A 21,870-nucleotide genomic window follows, 5' to 3' on the forward strand; every position below is an offset into this window, starting at 1 on the left:
CTCTTCACACATTTTAATTATCGTATAAAATAGAGGAGCAATGGTTTTTGCGTCTTTTTGGTATTTCATGCTTACGAAATAAACTCCGTCAGATCTGACTGAAACTCTATCTCTCCCTCTCCGGCTGGAGAGGGGTGAAACTGCTATTTCACCATCGTTTAGTAAAATAAAAGATTATGTCGAAACTGAACTCCTTAATCAGCTGTTTTGACTCATAATTAACTGAAAAATACCGGTGTGGATTCCCCGTTATTTCATATATATATATATATATATATATATATATATATATATATATATATATATATATATATATATATATATATATATATATATATATATACTTTTCATAACTACTTTTTCTTTCTGACAAATATTTTACAGCATAATTGTTACCGTGAATGACTGAAATCAAGAGAATGTCAATTTTCACCGGTGAATGCCAACAATCACATAGTCGCTTTGGTGAACGTCCGAAATATTTGTTATATCCGATTAGGTATTACTTTATTCGTTGATATTATTTTATTTATTCGCTATTTTAATATCTTGGGTGAAACATCAGTGTTCGGAGAACCGATTTAATGCATATTGGGCAGTGGCACTTGACCTTAAAAAAGCATCAATGTAGGACATACCGGGGAGTGGCACTGAACCTTTAAAATACATTGATATAGGGCATACCGGGCAAATGTATATCGGGTAGTTGCACTTAACTAGAGGAAGTATATAATTCGGACATATACCAAAGCGATTATGTTATTAATATGTAATAACACCCATGCAAATGTATATCGGGCAGTTGGACTTAACTATAGAGCTAGTTTATAATTCGGACATTTACCAAAGCGATTATGTTATTGTCAACATTCACCGGTGGAAGTTAACAACCACCAATTTCTTTCATTCACAGTAATATAAATAAATTTTGTCTCATAATATTCAAATTATCTACGAAACTGGCAGGATGTTTTGGTTGTTTTTGTTATTGTTGTTGTTAATTTACGTCGCACTAGAGCTGCACAATGGGCTATTGGCGACGGTCTGGGAAACATCCCGGAGGATGATCCGAAGACATGCCATCACAATTTTGATCCTCTGCGGAGGGGATGGCACCCCCGCTTCGGTAGCCCGACGACCTGCGCGCGAAGTCGAGCACTTTACGGTAGCACAGTTTAACGAGGACCAATACCGCACACCCTCGGTCCCTACGCAGACTGATCCAAGTGGTCACCCTCCCGCACACTGACCGCAGCCAGTGATGTTTGACTTCGGTGATCTGCTGGGAACCGTGTCATAACGATCAGTCCACTGCGGGACGTTTGGCACGCGAGGATGTTTTGGAATTCGAAATTTATATTCTAGTTTGTTTGATCATTATTTCCTAGGGAAAGGACCTAAGGAAGCACGTGCCACTTCAAAACTTTCCAAAGTTTTGGAAAGTCTGGACAACTTTTGGAATTCTTCGAAAGTTTTGAAACTGCCGTTTCAAAACTTTCGATTTTTTTAAAATTCCTTCTTTAAATCCATAAAATGATATTTTTATGAGTTAAAAATTTATATAATTCATATGTAATTTAGCAAAATAAAAGTTTAAATTTAATAATGCTACAAAATTTATGCATCATTGTTAATTGTTGTAGTATTTATTTAGTTTATAATTGGAGTTAGTTGGTATTTACGAAAGATAAATTTTTTTTAATTACCTTAATTTTCCATTAATACAGAGAAATAATTTTTAAAGACACCTTTGTTGAAATCAAAAGTTCAATATTGATTTTGTTTTCTTTTACAATTTTAAATAACTTACAGCATCATCGAATTCAAATTTTATATTCTGATTTTTTCAAGGATTAATTTCGTGATAAAACTTGAGAGACTATGATGAATGTTCTTAGAATTTTTAACCAATAATTTCCATTTCAGACGATGTATCCTTCTTTTACTAATAATTAATGTGAAATATGGCGTACGATTGTTTTTTTAAATTTCAGCAAATGCTGGTGTTGAAAACTATTTTATTTCATTATCAAATAACTTTCAAAAATTTCTTTTCGACTTTATAAGACCGGATTGCGTCAAATGCATAACAATATTAAGTGGCAGATTATGCAATTTTATTCTTTTAGCTTTTAAGGACATTCCATATTTAATAATTACACGGTTAAATAATAAATGTATGTGATGAAATGGTCTTTATTTTCTCAAAACTGTTCGGAAATAAGTTATGAATGAAAAAAAACTGTATTTAGCTTTTTTACATTTTGATTGTTCTCCAGCAAAGAGATTATTTATCTAAAATTAACTAGTTTTCTTTGAAGAAAAAAAAATGTCTCTTTGAAAAATTGTTCCCGCTGCGTTTAATATTATATTTTTTAACCATTGTTGAAATAAAGTTAATATGAAACAAAATATCTTTTTTATTTACTGGTTAATTTTGTACGTCGCGTGAAATTTTTTGACATATTTGCATCGAATGTATTCCAAAAATACTTTATTAGACCGTCAAATAATTTAGAAAAGCAGTGGATTCAGAGAGGATCAGATTGCAAAATGTTTCAAAATACAAAGGATGATAGAAAAATGAGATCCACAATTAAGTATTTTCTTAGTTTTTATTGATATCTTAAATCTATTAATTACAAATATACATTATGATGCGAATCTTCTACACGCATCAGGTAAAAGATGAGAACGGAATAATAACATTTTTCGAAAATTCATTTGTTTCAATGGTTTGGGGAAGAATATTTAACAAAATTTTCAAACTCTTTGTAATCTTACTTATTTATTTGAACTAAAGTTTTTATATATATATGCTATCATATATTTTGATAAGCTCATTATATAAGAAGCTCCGTTACCACAGTTTTTAATATGCTTTTTTAGGATGCGCAAAATTAAATGAAAACACATACATGTGTTGCTAAGTAAAGTTCAACGAAATTAACGCAGGAACGTTAAGAAAATCTGAAAAATCATTCCTACGAAATTCTAAAACAATAAAACTTGGTAGATTGCTAAAGAAAACCAGGAGGATGTGAAAGGCAAATGTTTGAAACATATCAGGTTTAAATTTAATCCTGCTTTCCTCAATGATGATTCATCAGATTTCAAAAAGCTTATTTTCTTCCTTGTTTGAAAATTAATCTGTGACCGCTAATGTTAATTGGCGATCGAAATGGGCTGCAGGTGGCGTCGAGCAGAACGCTCTACCTATGACAACACTTCACATGCTTTCCCCATTAGCGTGTGGAAAGTCATAGAGGAAGGAAGTCCGTTAGTTTCTCTCTTGATTTTCATATAGATTAAAATCTTTTAAGTTGGAAAACTATATGGAGCTGAAAACTGCATTAAACATAGTTCTGAAGAAAAGTATCACGGAAATTTAAAAAAATATTTTTATTGAATAAAAAGGAAAAATATTAAGAAAAGGGAAAATATCGTAGTACATTCCTATACAACTGAAAAGAGCAGGAGAGGGAAGGGAGAAGGGCTAAAGGCATGAAACCGGTCTCTCCCCAGATGGCGTATTCGAGTGTTGCGATCGCGAATTCTGTCTTTATTTTTGAAAATAATTCTAAAATTATAAATTAAAAACAAGATTTGAAGAACCCCTTTTACACTCAAATGGTTATAAAAATCAGCTGTATTTAAACTCATGTTTGTGAAAATTGCTAAATTCTAATGACAAACAGCACAAAACACAAGCATTTATCTCCACGTAAGTTCATTTATTATTATACATAAATAACAGACTATATAATTTCCTAAAATTTATGCAAGCTCATTTTTGATATATTAACTCTGATTCCACTAAAACATTTTTAATTATCAAAACATTCGTTAGAATAAATATTCCAATATGAAAACATTTTTAGGTTATCAGAAATTTTCCTCTGCAAAAATTATTTAACAAATTTTTTAAACAATAACCACTCAATCAATTAATGCTAAGCATGTAAAAATAATTTTCTAGTAGAGTGGAGTTATAAATGCATTATAAAATTCATTCTCAGTGGAAAATAACACGAGAATGATGTTTACTCTTTATAGAAAGTAATATATAAACATTTATGCAATGTTTTCACATTAAATTAGTTAAAAATAAATAAAATGAATACAGAAAATTAATATATTAATCATTTTTACTAACCACAACAGATTAGATATCTATCCCATGCAGTAAAATTTCAACACATGAAATTAACAAGCCATCACAACAAATATGCACACGAACACTGGCGATGTGGCGATTTAACAGATAGGAAAAGTCGCCACGATGATTGAAAAAAGTAACCCAGTTTTCGTTGCCACCGGAAAAATAGGACCTTCACTTCCTCTTATGGGTTCCTTATATCCAGGAAACTCGTGATTTCATTCCTATTGATATTTAAAAGAAAAAAATATTGTTTATGACCTATCCAGCGGTGACAACTGCGTATATCTCTGTTTTGCTAGATTTCTAAAAACAAAGTTATTCTTTAGTTAAATATTGTCAAAATGGAGTATGATATGAATGTCAGTCGAATGACTCTGCAGAATTATTTGCAAGAATGCAGAGACATATCAAACCCACTGCAAGGTACGATACTTATTTACTTAGCATTTAAATACGAGCATGTATTTGATGTAGTGATCGAAGTAAAATCTTACGAGATAAAATATCATTTTAAACAAAAATCCATCAGTTATCCGCGAAGTTTTTATTTCATGTATGACAATGATTTCATGCTTGTCATGACATTATAGTTCATGTTTGAATTTATAGCTATCGTTGTTTGTTTGTTGATATCGAACTCCAATAAAGATACCTAATGTTAATCTACAGAATCTAATATGCTTAGTTTGATATTTCCGTATCGTGATCTGTTGCTCCAACTACAATCGCCGAGGTGACAAATATAATTTAAACTTGAAATTTTTAAAAAAAGAAACATGTAGAGGTTTGCCCGGGGGTGGCTATTAGGAGGAGATATCCGTATCGTGATCTGTAGCAGAATAATCGCCAAGTCTTGGAAACTTCCGGGCCGGCCCGCGAGAAACTTAAAAAAACATCGTAGAAAGGGACCAACTCGAAAGGTATAACTCATAGCCACCCCCGGGTAAACATCTACATGTTTTTTTAAAAAAATAAAATTCGCAAGTTTAAAATCTATTTGGCACCTTGGTGATTGTAGTTTGTGCGACAGAGTACGATCCAAAAATATCCCCGCTGTCAGTTATACTTTTCGAGTTAGTCCCTTTATGTATTTTTTAAAGTTTCTCATGGGCTGCTGCCTGGAAGTTGCCAAGACTTGACGATTATTCAGCTACAGTGCAGAAACTAAAGAAACATTGCAGAAAGGGACTAACTCAAAAAGGGTATACCTTGTAGCCACCCATGGGCAAACATTGACATGTTTATTTTTAAAAAAAAAAAATTCCATTTAAAATCAATTTAATGCCATAACGAATGTAATGGCAGATCATGATACAGAAATATCCCATGAATTATACCTATGATGTAGTAATATTTTAGAGAGGCAATCAGATTCCTGTAGAAAAAGTTGCTGTTGTGATTTCTAAGATGAAAGTTTTGAACCACGGGAATTCGGGGTTCAGTTTTAACATGTAATGTCTATGGCTAGTTTGTTATACTTTAGGAAATGGGTTTTTTTAAATATAAGAATCGTAACTATCATTCCAAAAAAAAAAGGGAAATATTATTCATTTTTCAATCTTTTCAGACTATGAAAATGTTGGTCAAAACTTTTTATCATTATTACTATTTACAATATTACTTTCGAAACAAAGGTAACTTTCTACCTTCGAGTAGGGGAGGAAAACAACTTTTTTCATCCTTTACAAGGAGGGTCAGATAACTGTGGCTAATTTTTAATCGCTCGGCTTGCTGAATGGGATTTTTTCCTCTAACATTCTTGTGTCGATTTTCACCTCTTTTTGGAAGTAGAAATCCTATATTTCTCCGATTGTCTAATTGTATAACTGAAGTGATAATTTTAAACTGATTGTTTATTTTTATTTATAAGTTTTTAATTTATTATGAAAGACATATTTGTTGTTACTTCATTCCTACTATTAAAATTTTAATTATTTAACAGCTTTTTTTCTCTTGTATTTTAAAAGATATTTTAGAGATGAAAATTTTAGATTCTGAATCGAGTGAGTTACATTTTTAATATGTTGTGTGCGGCCAGTTCCTCATTTATCTTAATGGGTTAACATCTACCAGATGTACACATAGCAGGTCCATACAAAAAGAAAACAAATAACAAATGTTCACAAACATATTTAATAAGGAAGACACAGATACAAAGATACATGGACAATCAAAATAACAGACAAAACTCCGAGAGCTCTTCACTCTCTAAAATCATAAAGCTATCTGCCCATTCAAGATTCTCTAAAATTACCAATTTTACTTGACTTTGTCGTGGGGAATGTCTGAAGCTTAAAATCTGCTGTATAATATCTGAATAAATATCTGAAAGGCCAAAGCACATTATTCCCCTCACCCTTAAATTTCAGAAGAATACAAAGTTTTCTATTAAAAACAAAAGCTTTAAAATTGAAAAAAAAAATTTTTTTTTCTCTCTCCAAAATATCCAATTTTACTTGATTATTCATTATCTGCTCCGTCACTTTAATTTGAGAGGTGACGACTGCCCCTAAATTTGACCTTTCTCAGACTAGTTGATGCAATCAAATTTTGACAAAAGCTTTGTGCTAGATGACATATGTTTCAATTGTTTTCTGATGGTTACAAGAAAAATTTGTCCTCTTAGGAAAATTAATATCAATCAAAATTCCAACCACTTTTCTATTAGCTGAATTTCTAAAATCTCAATTTGTGCCTGTTTTAAATACAAGCTTCAATCTTCATCTGACCACTAAATGATTTATCTCAAGAAATAATTTTTCACCAGTAAATCAGCAATTTTCAGACTGGATAGAATGCCGAAATATCCGCTGGAATTCTATGCCTGAAGTTACAATCATAATTTCATTCATTTTCCATATAAACAAACTACTAGACAACTAAAAAGGAAAGTAATTGACTGATTTTTTTTTAAAACCATGTTTTACAACACTGCTTGTGTTACCCTTATGTATGCCACTGATACTAATCCAGTTCACTACCTCATCCAAGAAACAATTTATGACAGTGTTTTCACTACAGTGCGAGAATCTCACATATTTTTTTCTTTTCTCGCAATAAAAAATCATTAATGTGAGAAGTTCGTGCACTCTATTAATCAATTTCAAAATTAGAGAATTTTGAAAAAAAATTTCGTCTTTTGCCATTTTGAATAAACTCTGTTTCACTTTTCTTCCTTGATTTTTCATTATTTTGAACATCGGCTCTTGTTATCTAGTTTCCCTATTTACCAGTATTGTTCAGAACCGGTGCAAACAGCAGAACACCCCCCCCCAGAACCACGGAACCCCTTTCAGAACACATTTCTCTACAACCATGTGCTCACAGTAGGTGAGGTTTATTCATGTAAGACGTTTATATTCTTTGTGCATCAATGTAAGATGGACAAATACCTTGTTGAGGCGACATCATCTACTTCGTAAGACAAATGAAACAAATGTTGGTAGAAACGGTCAAAACGAAACCAATACGGATATTTTTCAGCCAAATAAATATAATAGTTGATGAAAAAGTGAAAAACATTTTCCATATGATGATACAGCAAAAATATTCAATTAGAAGATGTTAAAAATGTATTATAATTAAAGAAAATTTTTTTTCCAAGTCTATTCTTGTTTTTTTAATTTTTAGAAATCTCACTCAACTTTTTGAAATCTCACCCTGTTTTTGAGAAAGGGTGAGAAATTCTCTCTCATTTTTTTTTCTGTAATGAAGGCACTGAACGATTTAATTTATTCAACTTCAGATGCAGATTCTGACTTCCTATATTGTTGCTAAAATGACCCTAATATACCCTGATTCAGTGGTTGACAGTAGGCTGTAGTGTTTGGAAACAGAAACACAATTTTCACATTACTGAACATTTTATCTGTTTGATAGCATTATTCTTAAAAAGAAATTATTTTTTTAAAATTTTCGTAGTTACAAAAGCCGCTCTCATAATCGACTGTGTCATCCAAGATTTGCGATTTGCCCTCGTATTTCCGTTATTCATTTACTAAAGTTCTTACTCAGATTCTCACTCTTCTAGTGTGTAGAAAAAATGGAATTGTTCAACAATATTACTCAACATGTGCTGGAAATTTCTATGAACTGTATAAATTGAGAGCTGACCGATGACGAATCAAGAATTACCACTCGTGTGTGTTTGAACAAGATTCCTGTGATTCTTGGTGACCATCCTTGAATGATGCAATATGTCAGCAGTATACCCAATTAAATTGTCAAATCTATGATTGACTATTTTATAAATGCTTAAAAACTATTAATGGCTTGAATGCAGAGCCGGATTATACCTTTCGTAGGCCCTAGGCGCAGCCGTTTTTGGGCCCTCCCCTCCTTCTCCCACTCCTCCCCTCTTTTCAAAATATATGCTAAAATTTTCTTACATATTTTTTTGCATTTTTATTAATATGGATTTTAATTTACAAATTTGTTTATTGAACTTTATCTGCAATACCGACATACTGCCGATATTGCAGTTGATATCGATAATACCATTATGATTAGTTCGATCGATAACTATGTAAACACTTCAGATCAACAATACAACAACAAACCAGCAAAGAAAACAGTGAAATTGATAGTGACATTACTTACAAGAAATATTTATACTACAAATAGCTTCATAGTTTTCAGGATACTACTATGATAACTAATCTTTTCCTAACCTTCACATTGCATTAAGAATATATTTGTCGATTCTTGGTTCAAATGCAGAAGGAGAAAGATCTTTCTCCAGATTAAAATTGATAAAAAATTATTTGCCTTCAACAATGAATCAAGATCGTTTGGCATTGCTCGCACTTATATCTATTGAATACGACATTTTGCATAGTTTGGAATTCGACAGCATAATACAAGATTTCGTTGAATCCAAAAATCGCACAAAAGTAACATTTTAGATCATAAGATTCTGCGAAAAATATACCGAAAAATATTACCTTTTTTAGATAGTCAGTTAAGGAATTAAAATTTTTTTACCAATTTTATTTAATTAGAACAGAAATTTTTTTCAAGATTGTCTTGATTTTCTCTGAACCTCCTTCGACCCATCATGCGCATTCTGCACCCCTGTTCTGCATATGCTTTTGGATTGCTATTAGAAACTGAAATTATCAATTAGTAAATGGTCCCAATTCCAATGTCTGTAATGAAAATATGCATGTTGCTGGACACATCCATTTACCATTGGTTATTATTTCATAGTAGTCTCATTCAGACTTTTAAAGTTCTTAAACCACCAATTGTTATTCACATTCGAAAACATAGCAGTTAATGTTCAGGAAAAATATCTATTATACATTTTTTCTCTTTCCTGGTTAATTTTCTATTTCACAAAACTAATTGTTAGTTGATATTTACATTGTGCACCTTTTTGTTTCAAGCTATTTGTATTTGTTTGCTCCGTAACTTTTTCTCAGGAAAAAGCTAATTATTTTTAAGTGATGAATATTTATTTATATGGTTTGTATACTGATAAATTTTTTTATATCTCAAGTCATGAATTTTTTCTAATATTGTAAGTTTTATATTTATTTTAGTGGTTCAGCTTGGAAAAGATGATAAAGATTGCTTGGATATTATACCTGATGCATCTGCTGCTTTTCTTGGTCCTAACTTATGGGATGAATCTAAGGTAGATTACATTGATCTTGATTCATTTTTAGAGCCATGTTCAGATGATAGACCAATATATCAGAACAACTTGCAACAAAATTTGAAAGATCACATGACACCAAACATGACCTTGCCTAGTAAGTTTGGTATTTATTCTATTTAAATGTTTATTTAAGAAATGTGTGTGTAGATTGATGTTGCTTATTAAGATCTAATTTTAGAACAAGACATAGCAATTTAACTAGTTACTATTTGTAAAACTTCATACTTTAAGTTTATGAAATTCTCCAAAAATTGAAGTTTCAAATTAGACAATTAGAAATACTCACTGACTATGCATGCACATTAGAAATGGGATCTGATGTTTTGTACTAAGCGTGTGATGCTTAAGTATGCTTAAAACCTCAATATAGGCGTAAAGCCTTAAAAGAAGCAATAGAATCTTTACTTAATACTTCTTCACTCCTACATTTATATTAAATTTAAATAAACATTAATATGTACCTGATAATTTAATTGTAGGTATTAAAAAAAAGTGGTACTCACTCATCTCCAATTCATATGTTTTGTAATGCTTTGGTGCTATTGAAGTAGACATGTTTCATGTTATACATGAAAAATATGTTATTTGTTTATCTATTATTTATTAATTAGGATTCAAGCTACATTTATTATTAATTCTGCATTTTTTCCTATGTTTTGTAATTTTCATATTTGGGTAGTAGTGTCAAAATATTGCAAGTGGGCATTTTTTGTGGAGTTTACTCATAAAGAGGAATGGATAATAAATGTAACTGTATCAATTATTATTAATTTTAAGAGAGTTATTAATTCTTTTATTATTAATTATATTGCTATTATTTATAATTAAACCTAAAAACCAGCATTGAACAAATTATTATAAATCTAATGTTTTTAAGAAATGAGATCGTTTCTTTTTACTTGATTTTTCTTGTACTAATCAAAATCAGATGATTCAACAATGCTCATATCATGCTTTTTTTTAAAAAACAAAAACTGGTGTGAGGATCCTCGTACAGCACAGTTCGTTGAAATACTGAACAGCACTATTGTACAACATTATTAGCTCTTGATTTTTCATCATAAGCTCAATCTATTTTATTTATTTTAAACTCAAAGACGTATTGGATTGTTCAGAAAGTAATTTGGTTTTTTCCCAACAGAGAACTTAAGGTATATTTTTTCACAGCCAACTTTACACTTAAGCCACATAATCATTATATATTTTGACAGCTGATAAAGCAAGGCTTACTTGTGAAAAATTCTATAAATTCTATGCAGTAGTATTTTGTTGATACTTTTTCAAAAATGGAAAGTTAAAAGTAGGAATTTCAGCATATTTTACTTTTTCATCATCAGAAAGGTAAAAATGGCTGAAAAAAATCTGTTATGTAGCAACATTTTTAAAAAAAATCATTAATAAATATTTTTTATGAATAAATGATTATAGTCATTACTGAAAATCAATCAAAGTTTGGTTACATTGTTGGTATCAGTAAAGGATGAAAAAAACATAATAGTTATCCATTCGAAACATTTAAGATAAATAAAAATCTGACAAACAGCTGTATAAAAAAAGAAGAAAAACTAAAGTTGAAAAAGAGAAAGAGATAAATAAATCCTTTTAATATTCTTGAAACAACACTTTAATGCTAAAAATGTTTTCTAGAAAAAGTATCCATAAAAATAATAATAATTGCAGTCTATTTAAATGCTTTTAAAAATGCAGCACTAATGTAAAAACGCCTATGAAAACAAAATATATGCGAAAGTGAAAAAGAAAAAATTTAAGAAAATCTTTATTCTCAGAAGAAAATTTTAAAGCTGAACATCTCAGTTTTCCAATTACTGTATTTTCCTGAAAATGTGAAGAAAAAATAATAATGTTTACTAGGAACTGAACCATTTTAATTGCCTGTCATTATAAAATCATGGATAAAAGCAAAAGTTAAAAAAGAAAAGGTAAAAAAATAATAATAATAATAATTCTCAGTTCTTTAAGTGTAACTTTAATGTTGAAAATCACAGTTTTCTATATTACCGGTTATCTGTCTTACCATTTGTTATCCGGAACATAAATTTGTAAGCTGTGTACAAATTTTTAAACTTAGCAAGTATGTGTAAAAACTATTTCTAATTATGTAATGTATAGTAGAAAATACAGGGTTCCCACGGTACTTCAAAAACCTTGAAAGTCCTTGAATTTGGTTGAAAAAAATCAGGGCCCCAGAAAGTCCTTGAATTCTGCCATAGGGTACTTGAAATGTACTTGATTTTTTATAAATTAAAATACTACTAATTTTTCTTGCAAAAAAGTAATGAAAAAAAAAAATAAATTCAAAGGAAAATTATAGAAATTCTAATTATGCAATTTTTAATGCTTGAAGTGAAAAGGGGTTAAAGAAGATGTAAAACTTTTCTCTCCTAGATTTTTCAGACCAGATTGTTGTTCATATCTCTGATGTTTTGAAAGCTGAAATTTCTAGCAAATTTTAGGTTTCTTAGTCATAGTTTTGCGAATGATATATAGGGTTTAATTGATTTAGAAACATGTTTAATGTGTTGACTTCATTATTACGACAGGTTAATATTGTTGTCCTACTTGTTCTTTTAATTTATGTAAGAAGGATAATTAATTTTGTATCATTTACAATCAAATTTTTACATTCAGTTTTTACTGCTAATAAATAAAGTTTAGTCCTACAGGTTTCATTGATTATGAATAAACATCGTGATTCACATTCAGACGTGCCAACTTTTAATCCCTTCCATTATCATTTTCCCCAGTGGTATTAAAATGGAATTAAAACTTCAATTTTAAGCAAACAAATACGTTGTATTTGAAAAAAATTAAGTTCACAACCATGATAGTAACACATATTAATATATAAGCTTAATTTTTGGAAGAATAGTGGTGATCAAAATCATTTAAAAATTAAATTTATAAAAGAAAAAATAGTATATATTTACTACCACTTTAAATATGAAAATAAAATCTCCTGCAAAATGCGGGAGAGTTGGCAGGTATGCACATTAAACTGATTCTTGATTTATGGATCAGAAATTCACATGAAATGTTCTACGAATTGTGGTTTAACTGAAAGTGATCAATGAATCACATATCGAATATTACTTTAAAGTGATTTGCAAATTACTCATTAGGATTTGTATTAAGGTATTTTATAAATCACATCATGATTCACATTAAAGTTATTTATCAATCATGCCTCACGATTCTTATTCTAGTAGTTTACAAATCACGCATTGCGATTCACAAAAGAGAGATTTGAGAATTACCACCCACAATTCTCATCAAAATGATTTTAGAATCAGACATATCTGTCCTATATTAAGCACCTTTCGAAACACAAATTGCAATTTGTGAAAATTAGGCTTATTCACAAAATTTACATTTTATAGATATATTTTATTGAAAATAAAGCTTGGTAAGTCTTAGTTATCTGTAAAATATTGTTCTACAATAGATTTTATTATGTTCAAAATATATTACTGATATTCTTAAGTAAGAACATAGAAAATTTGATATTAAAATTGAAACAGATATGTTAAATAGATATATTTTGATAATTTATCTAAATATATACATTTCCTGTAACCTAAAATTTGATCTAACATATTAAAAAAAGTATTTATATTTTAAAAACCGTGCAATTACACAAACTTCATCAATTATTTACTATGCTTGTTTAATGTAATATGCATTACTCATTCATTCAGTTTCATTAATTCTAATTCATTTGTCATGAAAAGTTTCACTGATGCTAGTTTTAAATGTTGGCTAGTATCCTGTGTCAATTGAAGTTTTTTTTTTTTTTTGATCAATTGGAATTTTTTTAAGTAATTTGAAACAGCAATGTAACTATCAACCATTCGTATTATTAGCTGATAAATTTAATAAATAATTTTCTGTTGTTGTCAAATAAGCATTATGATTTAAAAATATACAATTTCTGCTTCTACGTAATTGTAAAATCTGGTTGACATGTACTTTAGCGTATAACAATAATATCGAATAGGTCCTTGAAAAATTTGATTTTAGGTCCTTGAAAGTCATTGAAAAGTCCTTGAATTTTTTTTAAAAGATTGAGTGGGAACCCTGAAATATGATTTTTGATTATTCTTCATTAAGTCTGTTCAAATTTTAAAAAAAATACTTTGTTGGAAAATGGTTTTCTAGGAAAATACTTTGCCAAATATTTGATCGAACATTTGGCGAACCAAATATTCAGCAAAATGGCCGAATAGTAGCTGAACACTCGTTACGTCCCCAATTGGCAGTACGCCAGTGAGAAAACTGGTTTGCAAAATTTCGATTAAGATGCACAAAGATGCCCCATACCAATTTAAGCTGCTATAGATACAATAAAGGCATTAATTAATGCAAACTAACAAATAACAACTCATGAGATTGTTGAGAATAAATTTATTAAATTTTACGGTTCATGACAATTTGAAAAGCCTGAGGGATAATCTCAAAGGTTGACACATGTGTTTCTAAAATTATCCATTTTTGAAGCACATCACCACTGGGAACAGAAAATGAATTGTCTGCAACAAGGCTTCGGTCTCTATAGAAATTTTTAGACCATAAAACTGGCAGGGTGGCCACCCACCTGGAAAGCCTGAAATTATCAAGGAATTTTTTCTCTGGGTTAGCAAAACTGGTAAGAAAGTCTTCTTTTTTTTCGAGGTTAGAAAAGCTGGAATTTTTTATTTTATTTTTCTTAATTTTACTAATTTGAATTATTTACTGATTTTCAGGGGTGAAAGTTTTCCGTATTTTGACGGATTTCCGTCTTTTTATAAAAAAAAATATCACAAGACGGAGCGAAACGGAATATCACTATAAGTAAATTCTAAGTTCGTTTTTTTTTTTTTTTTTTTTTTTTAATGCGGTAGACGGATTCAGTGGGAAAAGTCCCCAACGACCGATTCATTCTTTCTTTCTTTTCCCCAGTTCCATATGTAGATTAACGTCAGAGGAGAGAACCGGTTTTCTCTAATGCGCGAAGGTGTGTAGGGGAAAACGTCACTGCAACATGTGACTTCACCTTCCTGTTTAAGGTCTATTTTTGCTTGAAATAACTAATTACTTTGCATTTTTTGTTTATACTCCTGAACAATAGTAGGTTTGCTAAAATAAATGTGGAATTTTTATAAGCCTTGTTTCCATTTTGTGTATTTCAATTTTTATTGAAAAGTTTGTTCACAATTTTTATGAAAAGAATTCATATATAATTTTTTATTCACTTAAAATTATTGGACAGGACACGCCCACTTTTAATTTTGAAATTTTCAGTCTTGACAATTTTTTAAACTTTCACCCCTGCTAATTTTCTTAATTAAAATTATTTTACCTTCTGTTATACCCACTTTTAGACAAAAATTTATTGCCAAACAGTTGAAATACCATCAATTTAGCAATACTTTGCTTGCATCAAAATTTGGTCTATTATAACCCTGTTAAACTAAAATGCCTCATGAAACTCTAATGGTTTCTTAAAGAATAGAGAACCTTTCCAGGTCACCTCATGGGAATGAAGTGACCTGGCTAGCACTCTATCCCCTGAGTCAGAGATGATAAGATAACATTAATGAAATATTTTAAATAAAATATTATATAATATTGATACTTTTCTTGTACCCATCCTACACTTCATGAGAGGAGAAAAAAGCATATTGACCTGGAAATTTTAGGATTTTTTCCTGGAAAAATCAGAGAAATTTGAAACCTGATTTGAGTGGCCACCCACTTCAACAAGGAACAAAAGATTTATGTGTATGTTATCATGCTACTGCTAGGAAGGTGGCAAAAAATATTGGTCCTAAATAGACAATATATGATTCAATAATAATTATTGCTTATAGGAAAATCCTTCATTTTTATTAACGAAAAAAGAATAATAATAAATAAATAAAATAAAATACTTTTGGAACAACCTAATAGATATTTTGAATTGTAAATAAATTATATTCCTTATAATATTGACTCAGCGTATTAATATTACTGTAAATCAGAAATGTGCAACCATATTTTGTTAGCAGGCCACAGAAATTAGGAAGTTTTATGTTGAGATCTAGCAATAACATCGTAAAAGTTCAGGATGTATTTATATTCTATAGTTAAATTGCTAATATAAATTACATATTCATAACTAAATTTTCCTCATAGTAAAGATAATATAAATTAAATAAATATATTTAGTCTGAAATACTTATTTCATAGTTAACTTTTACTATTATTTAATTAGAAAACAAAATTTTTTTACTGTTTCTGATGAGTTATCAGATTAACAGAATTAAAATTTTATGCTTTAATATTTACTTTTCGAATAACTCTTGTAAAAATTCTTAAGAAATTGCTGATGACAATGAGCCATTGCCATAAACAGAACTTGCTAAATTAAGGTTACTATCTGGTACTCTGAGAAGGACAAAAATAAGTCAGTAACTTACTGAACAAGGCCCAATAACTGCCAAAAGATTTTTCTTTTACTTTTTTTCATATTTTTTATAGTTTCTTTCGGTATTTTTATTAATATTTTAGAGAGTACAGGAGTTACTTTTAGCCTGCAGGCAGGCCATAGCTTGTGCATTACTGTTTATCACAGGCAGCAAAAAGAACACAATCAAATAACAATTTTTGTAAATCTATATAGTTACCCCATTTTATGATATATCTTTTTTGATTAACGATCCTACTTTATGAAATATAATTGAAACAATTCATGCTGATTAACATCATGACACTGTTACTATTTTTAAACTCATTTTAGATAATGTATGATGTTGGATGATAAATTTCTCTTAAGTTTTTCTAAACTTAAATTTTTATTTCCTCTTCAGCTCCTGACTCATCTCATCAAGGATCTACTACTAGTGCAACCATGAAAACTTCATCCCTGCAATCCATGCAAGATTTTTCGGATGAAGAAGCTAGTAGCTCTGTTGAAGTTAAGTTTTCACCTTCTGATTTGGCCTTAGCTACACCCCCTGGCCACAAGCACTACGATCCAACTTCTGCTGTATTTCCTGAAGACGATTTGAAACCACAGCCTATTGTTAAAAAGTCCCGAAAGAATTTTGTTCCAGATAATTTGAAAGATGAGAAGTATTGGGCTCGGAGACATAAGAACAATATTGCTGCAAAACGTTCACGTGAAGCACGACGTGTCAAGGAAAATCAGATTGTTCTGAGGGCTTCTTATTTGGAGAAAGAAAATACCTCATTAAAAGAAGATGTTATGCGTCTTAAGGCTGAAAATGATATGTTAAAAAACAAATTGAAGAAGTTTCAGTCATGAAGATGACAATTACCATTGCATGCCATACATAAGAGCATTTTTTGTTTAAATTCTGTTTCTATAAAAGTGTTTACTGAAAAGCATATTATTTATGCTTTTCAATTACTTTCATTATTTTAGAAATGTATAAAGTGCTAGATAAAGCTGTTATTTTTAACGCATAGTTTTATTATTGATTAATTGTCAAATTTTGTTATACATCTAAGTAGTTTAATTAAATTGTTTTGTTTGTTCATTTTTCGATAGTGAGTAAATGTTATCTTTTTGGTTTGTTAGCTTGCTGATTAGTGCAATTTTGGTTTAACATCAGCATTTAAAATATTGTTTCATGTAGATATTTTTACATTTTATTTCACTGTTTTATCTCATTACATATTTTTATTTTGGAATCTTTTTCACCGTGAATTATGTTATGTTTAAGTTTATGTTACAATTTGAACAATTTAATGTGAAGTAGCTAGTACCAAGGTGTGATTTTTATAAGAAGAGAAGAGTTGAGTGATGTAGTTGATATCATGATTGGCACAGTAGGCCTATGGTCTGTAGTGCCACTGAGTTAAGTTTAGTTGATATCATAACTTGTCTTTCTCTTTTATGGTGAGATATTTTTTAAAACATTTATACAGGTATAAACTAAAAGATAAATCTGTTATTGTTGTAAATTTTGGCCATTTTTTGAGAAGAAGAGTTAGTTTGAAAAATATGTAGCTTTCTTAGAAGTTTTATGTTTAAATATTGATTTATTTTTTTATGATTACTATGTATTTTCCTCTTTTTACAGTGTGCAGTGGTGCTATTATTCTGACATTATACAAGAGATCTATTATTTTAAATATTGAATTTGTCACAAAAAATATGTGATTTAGTTTTTTAAAGAGTTTTATTAACAATTGCTGTATTGAATATAGTAACAATGACATATCAATAACTTGAAATATGTATTTGTATATATATTTGAAGATATGTCAAAGTAGGTTTTGTATATAGCAGTAAATGCAGTTAACTTTTGCCTTCTCCTTTCTTTATCTCTTTGGTGCATTGTCCTCTTCACTACTGGAAGAGGATTATAGTAAACAAATATTTTACAGTTTCAAATTTTTATTTTACTGTCATAAGATAAACAAAATATGAATTGTACTGCCAGGGGCTACTAATTTTAGTAACACATACGTTGACCTCAGGTTTTAACTTTAAGTAAAAGAATATAAATATTTCAAATGTTAAATTGCACCTTTATTGTAGGAACAGACATGCATATTGTTATATTATGGTATGTTATATACAATACAATTCATTTAAATACAAGGAATAAATTTAATAATTATTTAGAAAAATAAATGCGTTTTAAAAAATACAAAGTTTTATCTGAATACTATCTAATACTACATTAAATCTCAGTATCAAAACTATTTTAATTATGCAAAACAAATTATTGAAAAGAATCTTAACATTAATTATAAAATAAATATTTTATAATCCTAATCCTAAAAAAAATTTTATCGCCAAGAAAAAAAAGTTGAAATTTTTGCATGTTCCAATATAAAACTAATAATTAAAATACATATAAAAGCATTACTAAATAGACATAAAATTGAATACTCATAATACTGTGAGATTTCATTTGACTGCTATGCTGTCATTATTTTCGCTATACACATATGTGGACCTGCATGTTCTTGACGGCATTATTTTTAAATATTAAGTAAATTAAAATTTTCAAGTTTCATGCTGATCACAGAACTACCAAGTTAAAAAAAAAAAAAAAAAAAATTAGAATAACTAAATTATATAATATTTAAAATTAAGTTTTTGGGCTCATTAGTGTAAGTGTCATTTTTCGAATATCACTTCTGTTTATGTTAAATTCTATCTAAATGACTTGTATGTTCTGCATCTATTAGAAACCCTTGAACGCTAAATGTCCAAAAATGTTTTAAGTGAGAGTAAACCAATAAATTTTTCTTTTGCCATGTTTTTAGAAGCTAAGAAGTGAAAGTCCATATATGTGGACTGAAGTAATGAAGAGGCTTTTGATTTTCTGTTACTTTCATCTTAAACATAGTAAGTGAAAAAATTTTCTGGAGGCAATATGCGTGTTCTGTTAAGTAACGAGGTTGGTTAAGTTTAAATTTTATACCTTGAAAATTTTTAGCCAGCGTTAATTTTATAATATTTTATTAAGTTTTAAACCTGAATTTGATAGTGCTCTTAAATCTGTGAATATTTTATTTGGTTTTTTGTTGTAAATAAGCTTAACATATACAATCAATGTGTTTAAATTCTAATTAATAAGATTTATTTCAATTGCATGTTTTTTCATGATTTGAGGTAAAGATAAATTTAAAGTTATGAAATTTTTTAAATATGTTATTGATTTATTACTCAAAATTTATATTTTTTATTACAGAGTTATTTTTTATTTAAAAAAAAGATTAAAGATGAAATATTTTTAAGTTCAAAATTAACCTAAAAAGGAATGCATGCATAGTAATTTTTGTTTTAACATGTTGACAGTTTTACTTAAAATTGCTAGTGTTACATTTGAAGGCTTTTTACTTGGGCATATTGGTCTCAATGATCCGTTAAGAAAGTATTGCAGTTGTTTGCTTTTTGATATTTAAGATGATAAATCTTTTTTGTTGCTATTCTAAATAAATAAGTTTGTTTATTGGAAGTTCGTGTTAGTATATTCGAAAAGTTTCATTGTTTCTTAGGTTAGCTTTTTTTCTTTTTTTTTTTTGATTACTGTTATGGTATGTTGATTTTCTTATTTTAGTTTGACAAAAGAATTTTTTTAGTGCATTATGTTTTCAAATGTTAGAATTGCGTGCTAGGTTTTAAAACCTAGAGTTTAATTGTATTAACTTTGCTTAATTATAGCATTTGTTTTACTGACTAAATATTTTAAAAGCAGATTTTAAGCTTTAAAATCATCTAATTCTCCTTATAAATATTTTGTATGAAACAAGTTAGAGTTTTAACTATGTTGAAAAGTATTTTAAAGGTGTTGTACTCTAATCTGTTGTACTATTTGTTGTGTACTTTAAATTTTAATGTCGATTTTGATATTTAGATGAAATGTTAGTCACCTATTATCGAACATGTAGATGATAAATCTTTTTTGTTATTACTCTAAATAAGTTTATTACATGTTCATGTTAGTATATTCGAAAAGTTTCAATGTTTCTTAGGGTTACCTTTTTTTTTTTTAAACTACTGTTATGGTATGTTGATTTTCATATTTTAGTTTGACAATAGAATTTTTGTAGTGCATAATGTTTTCAAATGTTAGAATTGCATGCTAGTTTTTAAAACCTAGATTTTAATTGTATAAACTTTGCTTAATTATAGCATTTGTTTTACTGACTAAATATATTTTAAAAGCAGATTTTAAGCTTTAAAATCATCTAAGTCTCCTTATAAATATTTTGTATGATACAAGTTAGAGTTTTAACTATATTGAAAAGTATTTTAAAGGTGTTGTACTTTAAACTGTTGTCTCTGTTGTACTATTTGTTGTGTACTCTAAATTTTAATGTTGATTTTGATATTTGGATGAAATGTTTGTCACCTATTATCAAACGTGTTAATTGTGGTAAATTTCATAAATTTTGTGATGTGTTAAAGAGTACAAAACATCTGTTTTCTACTATGCAATTAAAATTTTAAAAGTTTAGGATGATGTCTTGTTTAAATATAGTTTTTCTAAATTTTGTATTACATAAGTCATGTTGGGAATTACATCACTATACAGGTTTTTAGATTTAAAGTTCGTATTAAACCTAGAAAATCTTTGGGAGTTTTCGTTTTTTTTTGGGAATTTTTATACAATTTAGATTTGAAGTTCTTGTCACTCTCACAGATTATTTTGATATGCTCAGTATAAACAAGTAAAATATATTCTCACAAGAAGCAGCTGGTGCCTTTTTAATTAAAGAGTTCCAAAAATCAGTTTTTATTTTTTAAGTATTGATTAAAGAAACCCTCATATAACAAATCTATGTATTGTTTATTATGATCAAATATTGAAACTTAGATATTTATCTAAAAAAATATTATATAAAGTTTAATCAGAGTAGCTGGAATGACATTTTAAAGCTTGTATTAATATTAATTAGTTTGAACTAGAGTGAATAGATTAGGTGAAATTAGTTTGATATAAAATAAGTTACCCCTAAAATCTAACAAGTATTTATCAACTCCAGAGGAAGCATATTGTTATTTTTGAAAAATTTACATGGTAATTTTTTTATATTTTAATGTACCAGATGGATATTGAGTTGTATAGAAATTTTATTCAAAATGTTTTGGCTAACTCTATATAATTCCTTTAGTAATTCACAAATTAAAATTTTTTTTGAAAAACCATTGCTTATAACTGTGCTGACGTTTAAAATAAACTAGCCCTCTGTATTAAGTTAACAGAAGGGAAAGAAAAATAGTGGAGAACAATTTAAGCATGACTATAAATTTGGTTGATCTACTTCTAAAGAGGAATTGATTAAGTCGTAAAGTCTCTCTGTCATAAATTCAAAGCAAATCATAGAATAAACCCTAAATAACTAAAATAAGTGTTAATTTGTAACTAATAGACTATAGATATAAAACATGTCTATTATATTATTTTCTTATATATTTCAAACAAATTAATGTAACTTAAATAAAAGTATTATACTGTTTCAATTAAAAAATAGTAATTTGGTAAAATTATGGTCCTTGTTGCAGTAGTTGCTATACATATTT

General features: G+C 28.7%; 1 protein-coding gene across 1 annotated transcript; it reads left to right on the plus strand.

Moving 5' to 3' along the window:
• Positions 1-4,363: 4,363 nt before the first annotated feature.
• LOC107446031 (hepatic leukemia factor) lies at positions 4,364-20,803 on the plus strand. Its single transcript, XM_016060565.4, has 3 exons — positions 4,364-4,585; positions 9,706-9,918; positions 16,670-20,803. The coding sequence occupies exons 1-3, from the start codon at positions 4,504-4,506 to the stop codon at positions 17,125-17,127; spliced, it is 753 nt and encodes a 250-aa protein (XP_015916051.1). The 5' UTR covers positions 4,364-4,503; the 3' UTR covers positions 17,128-20,803.
• Positions 20,804-21,870: the final 1,067 nt, after the last annotated feature.

Source organism: Parasteatoda tepidariorum, chromosome 12 (assembly GCF_982258835.1).
Source record: "Parasteatoda tepidariorum strain Cologne lab strain chromosome 12, Ptep-v5.0, whole genome shotgun sequence".
Lineage (NCBI taxonomy): Eukaryota > Metazoa > Arthropoda > Arachnida > Araneae > Theridiidae > Parasteatoda > Parasteatoda tepidariorum.

Bases quoted from the DNA above. Each gene is read 5' to 3' on its own strand.
- LOC107446031 (XM_016060565.4), top strand. From the start codon at position 4,504: ATGGAGTATGATATGAATGTCAGTCGAATGACTCTGCAGAATTATTTG. The intron at 4,586-9,705 runs GTACGATACTTA...TATTTATTTTAG, and splicing joins CATATCAAACCCACTGCAAG to TGGTTCAGCTTGGAAAAGAT. The intron at 9,919-16,669 runs GTAAGTTTGGTA...TTTCCTCTTCAG, and splicing joins ACCAAACATGACCTTGCCTA to CTCCTGACTCATCTCATCAA.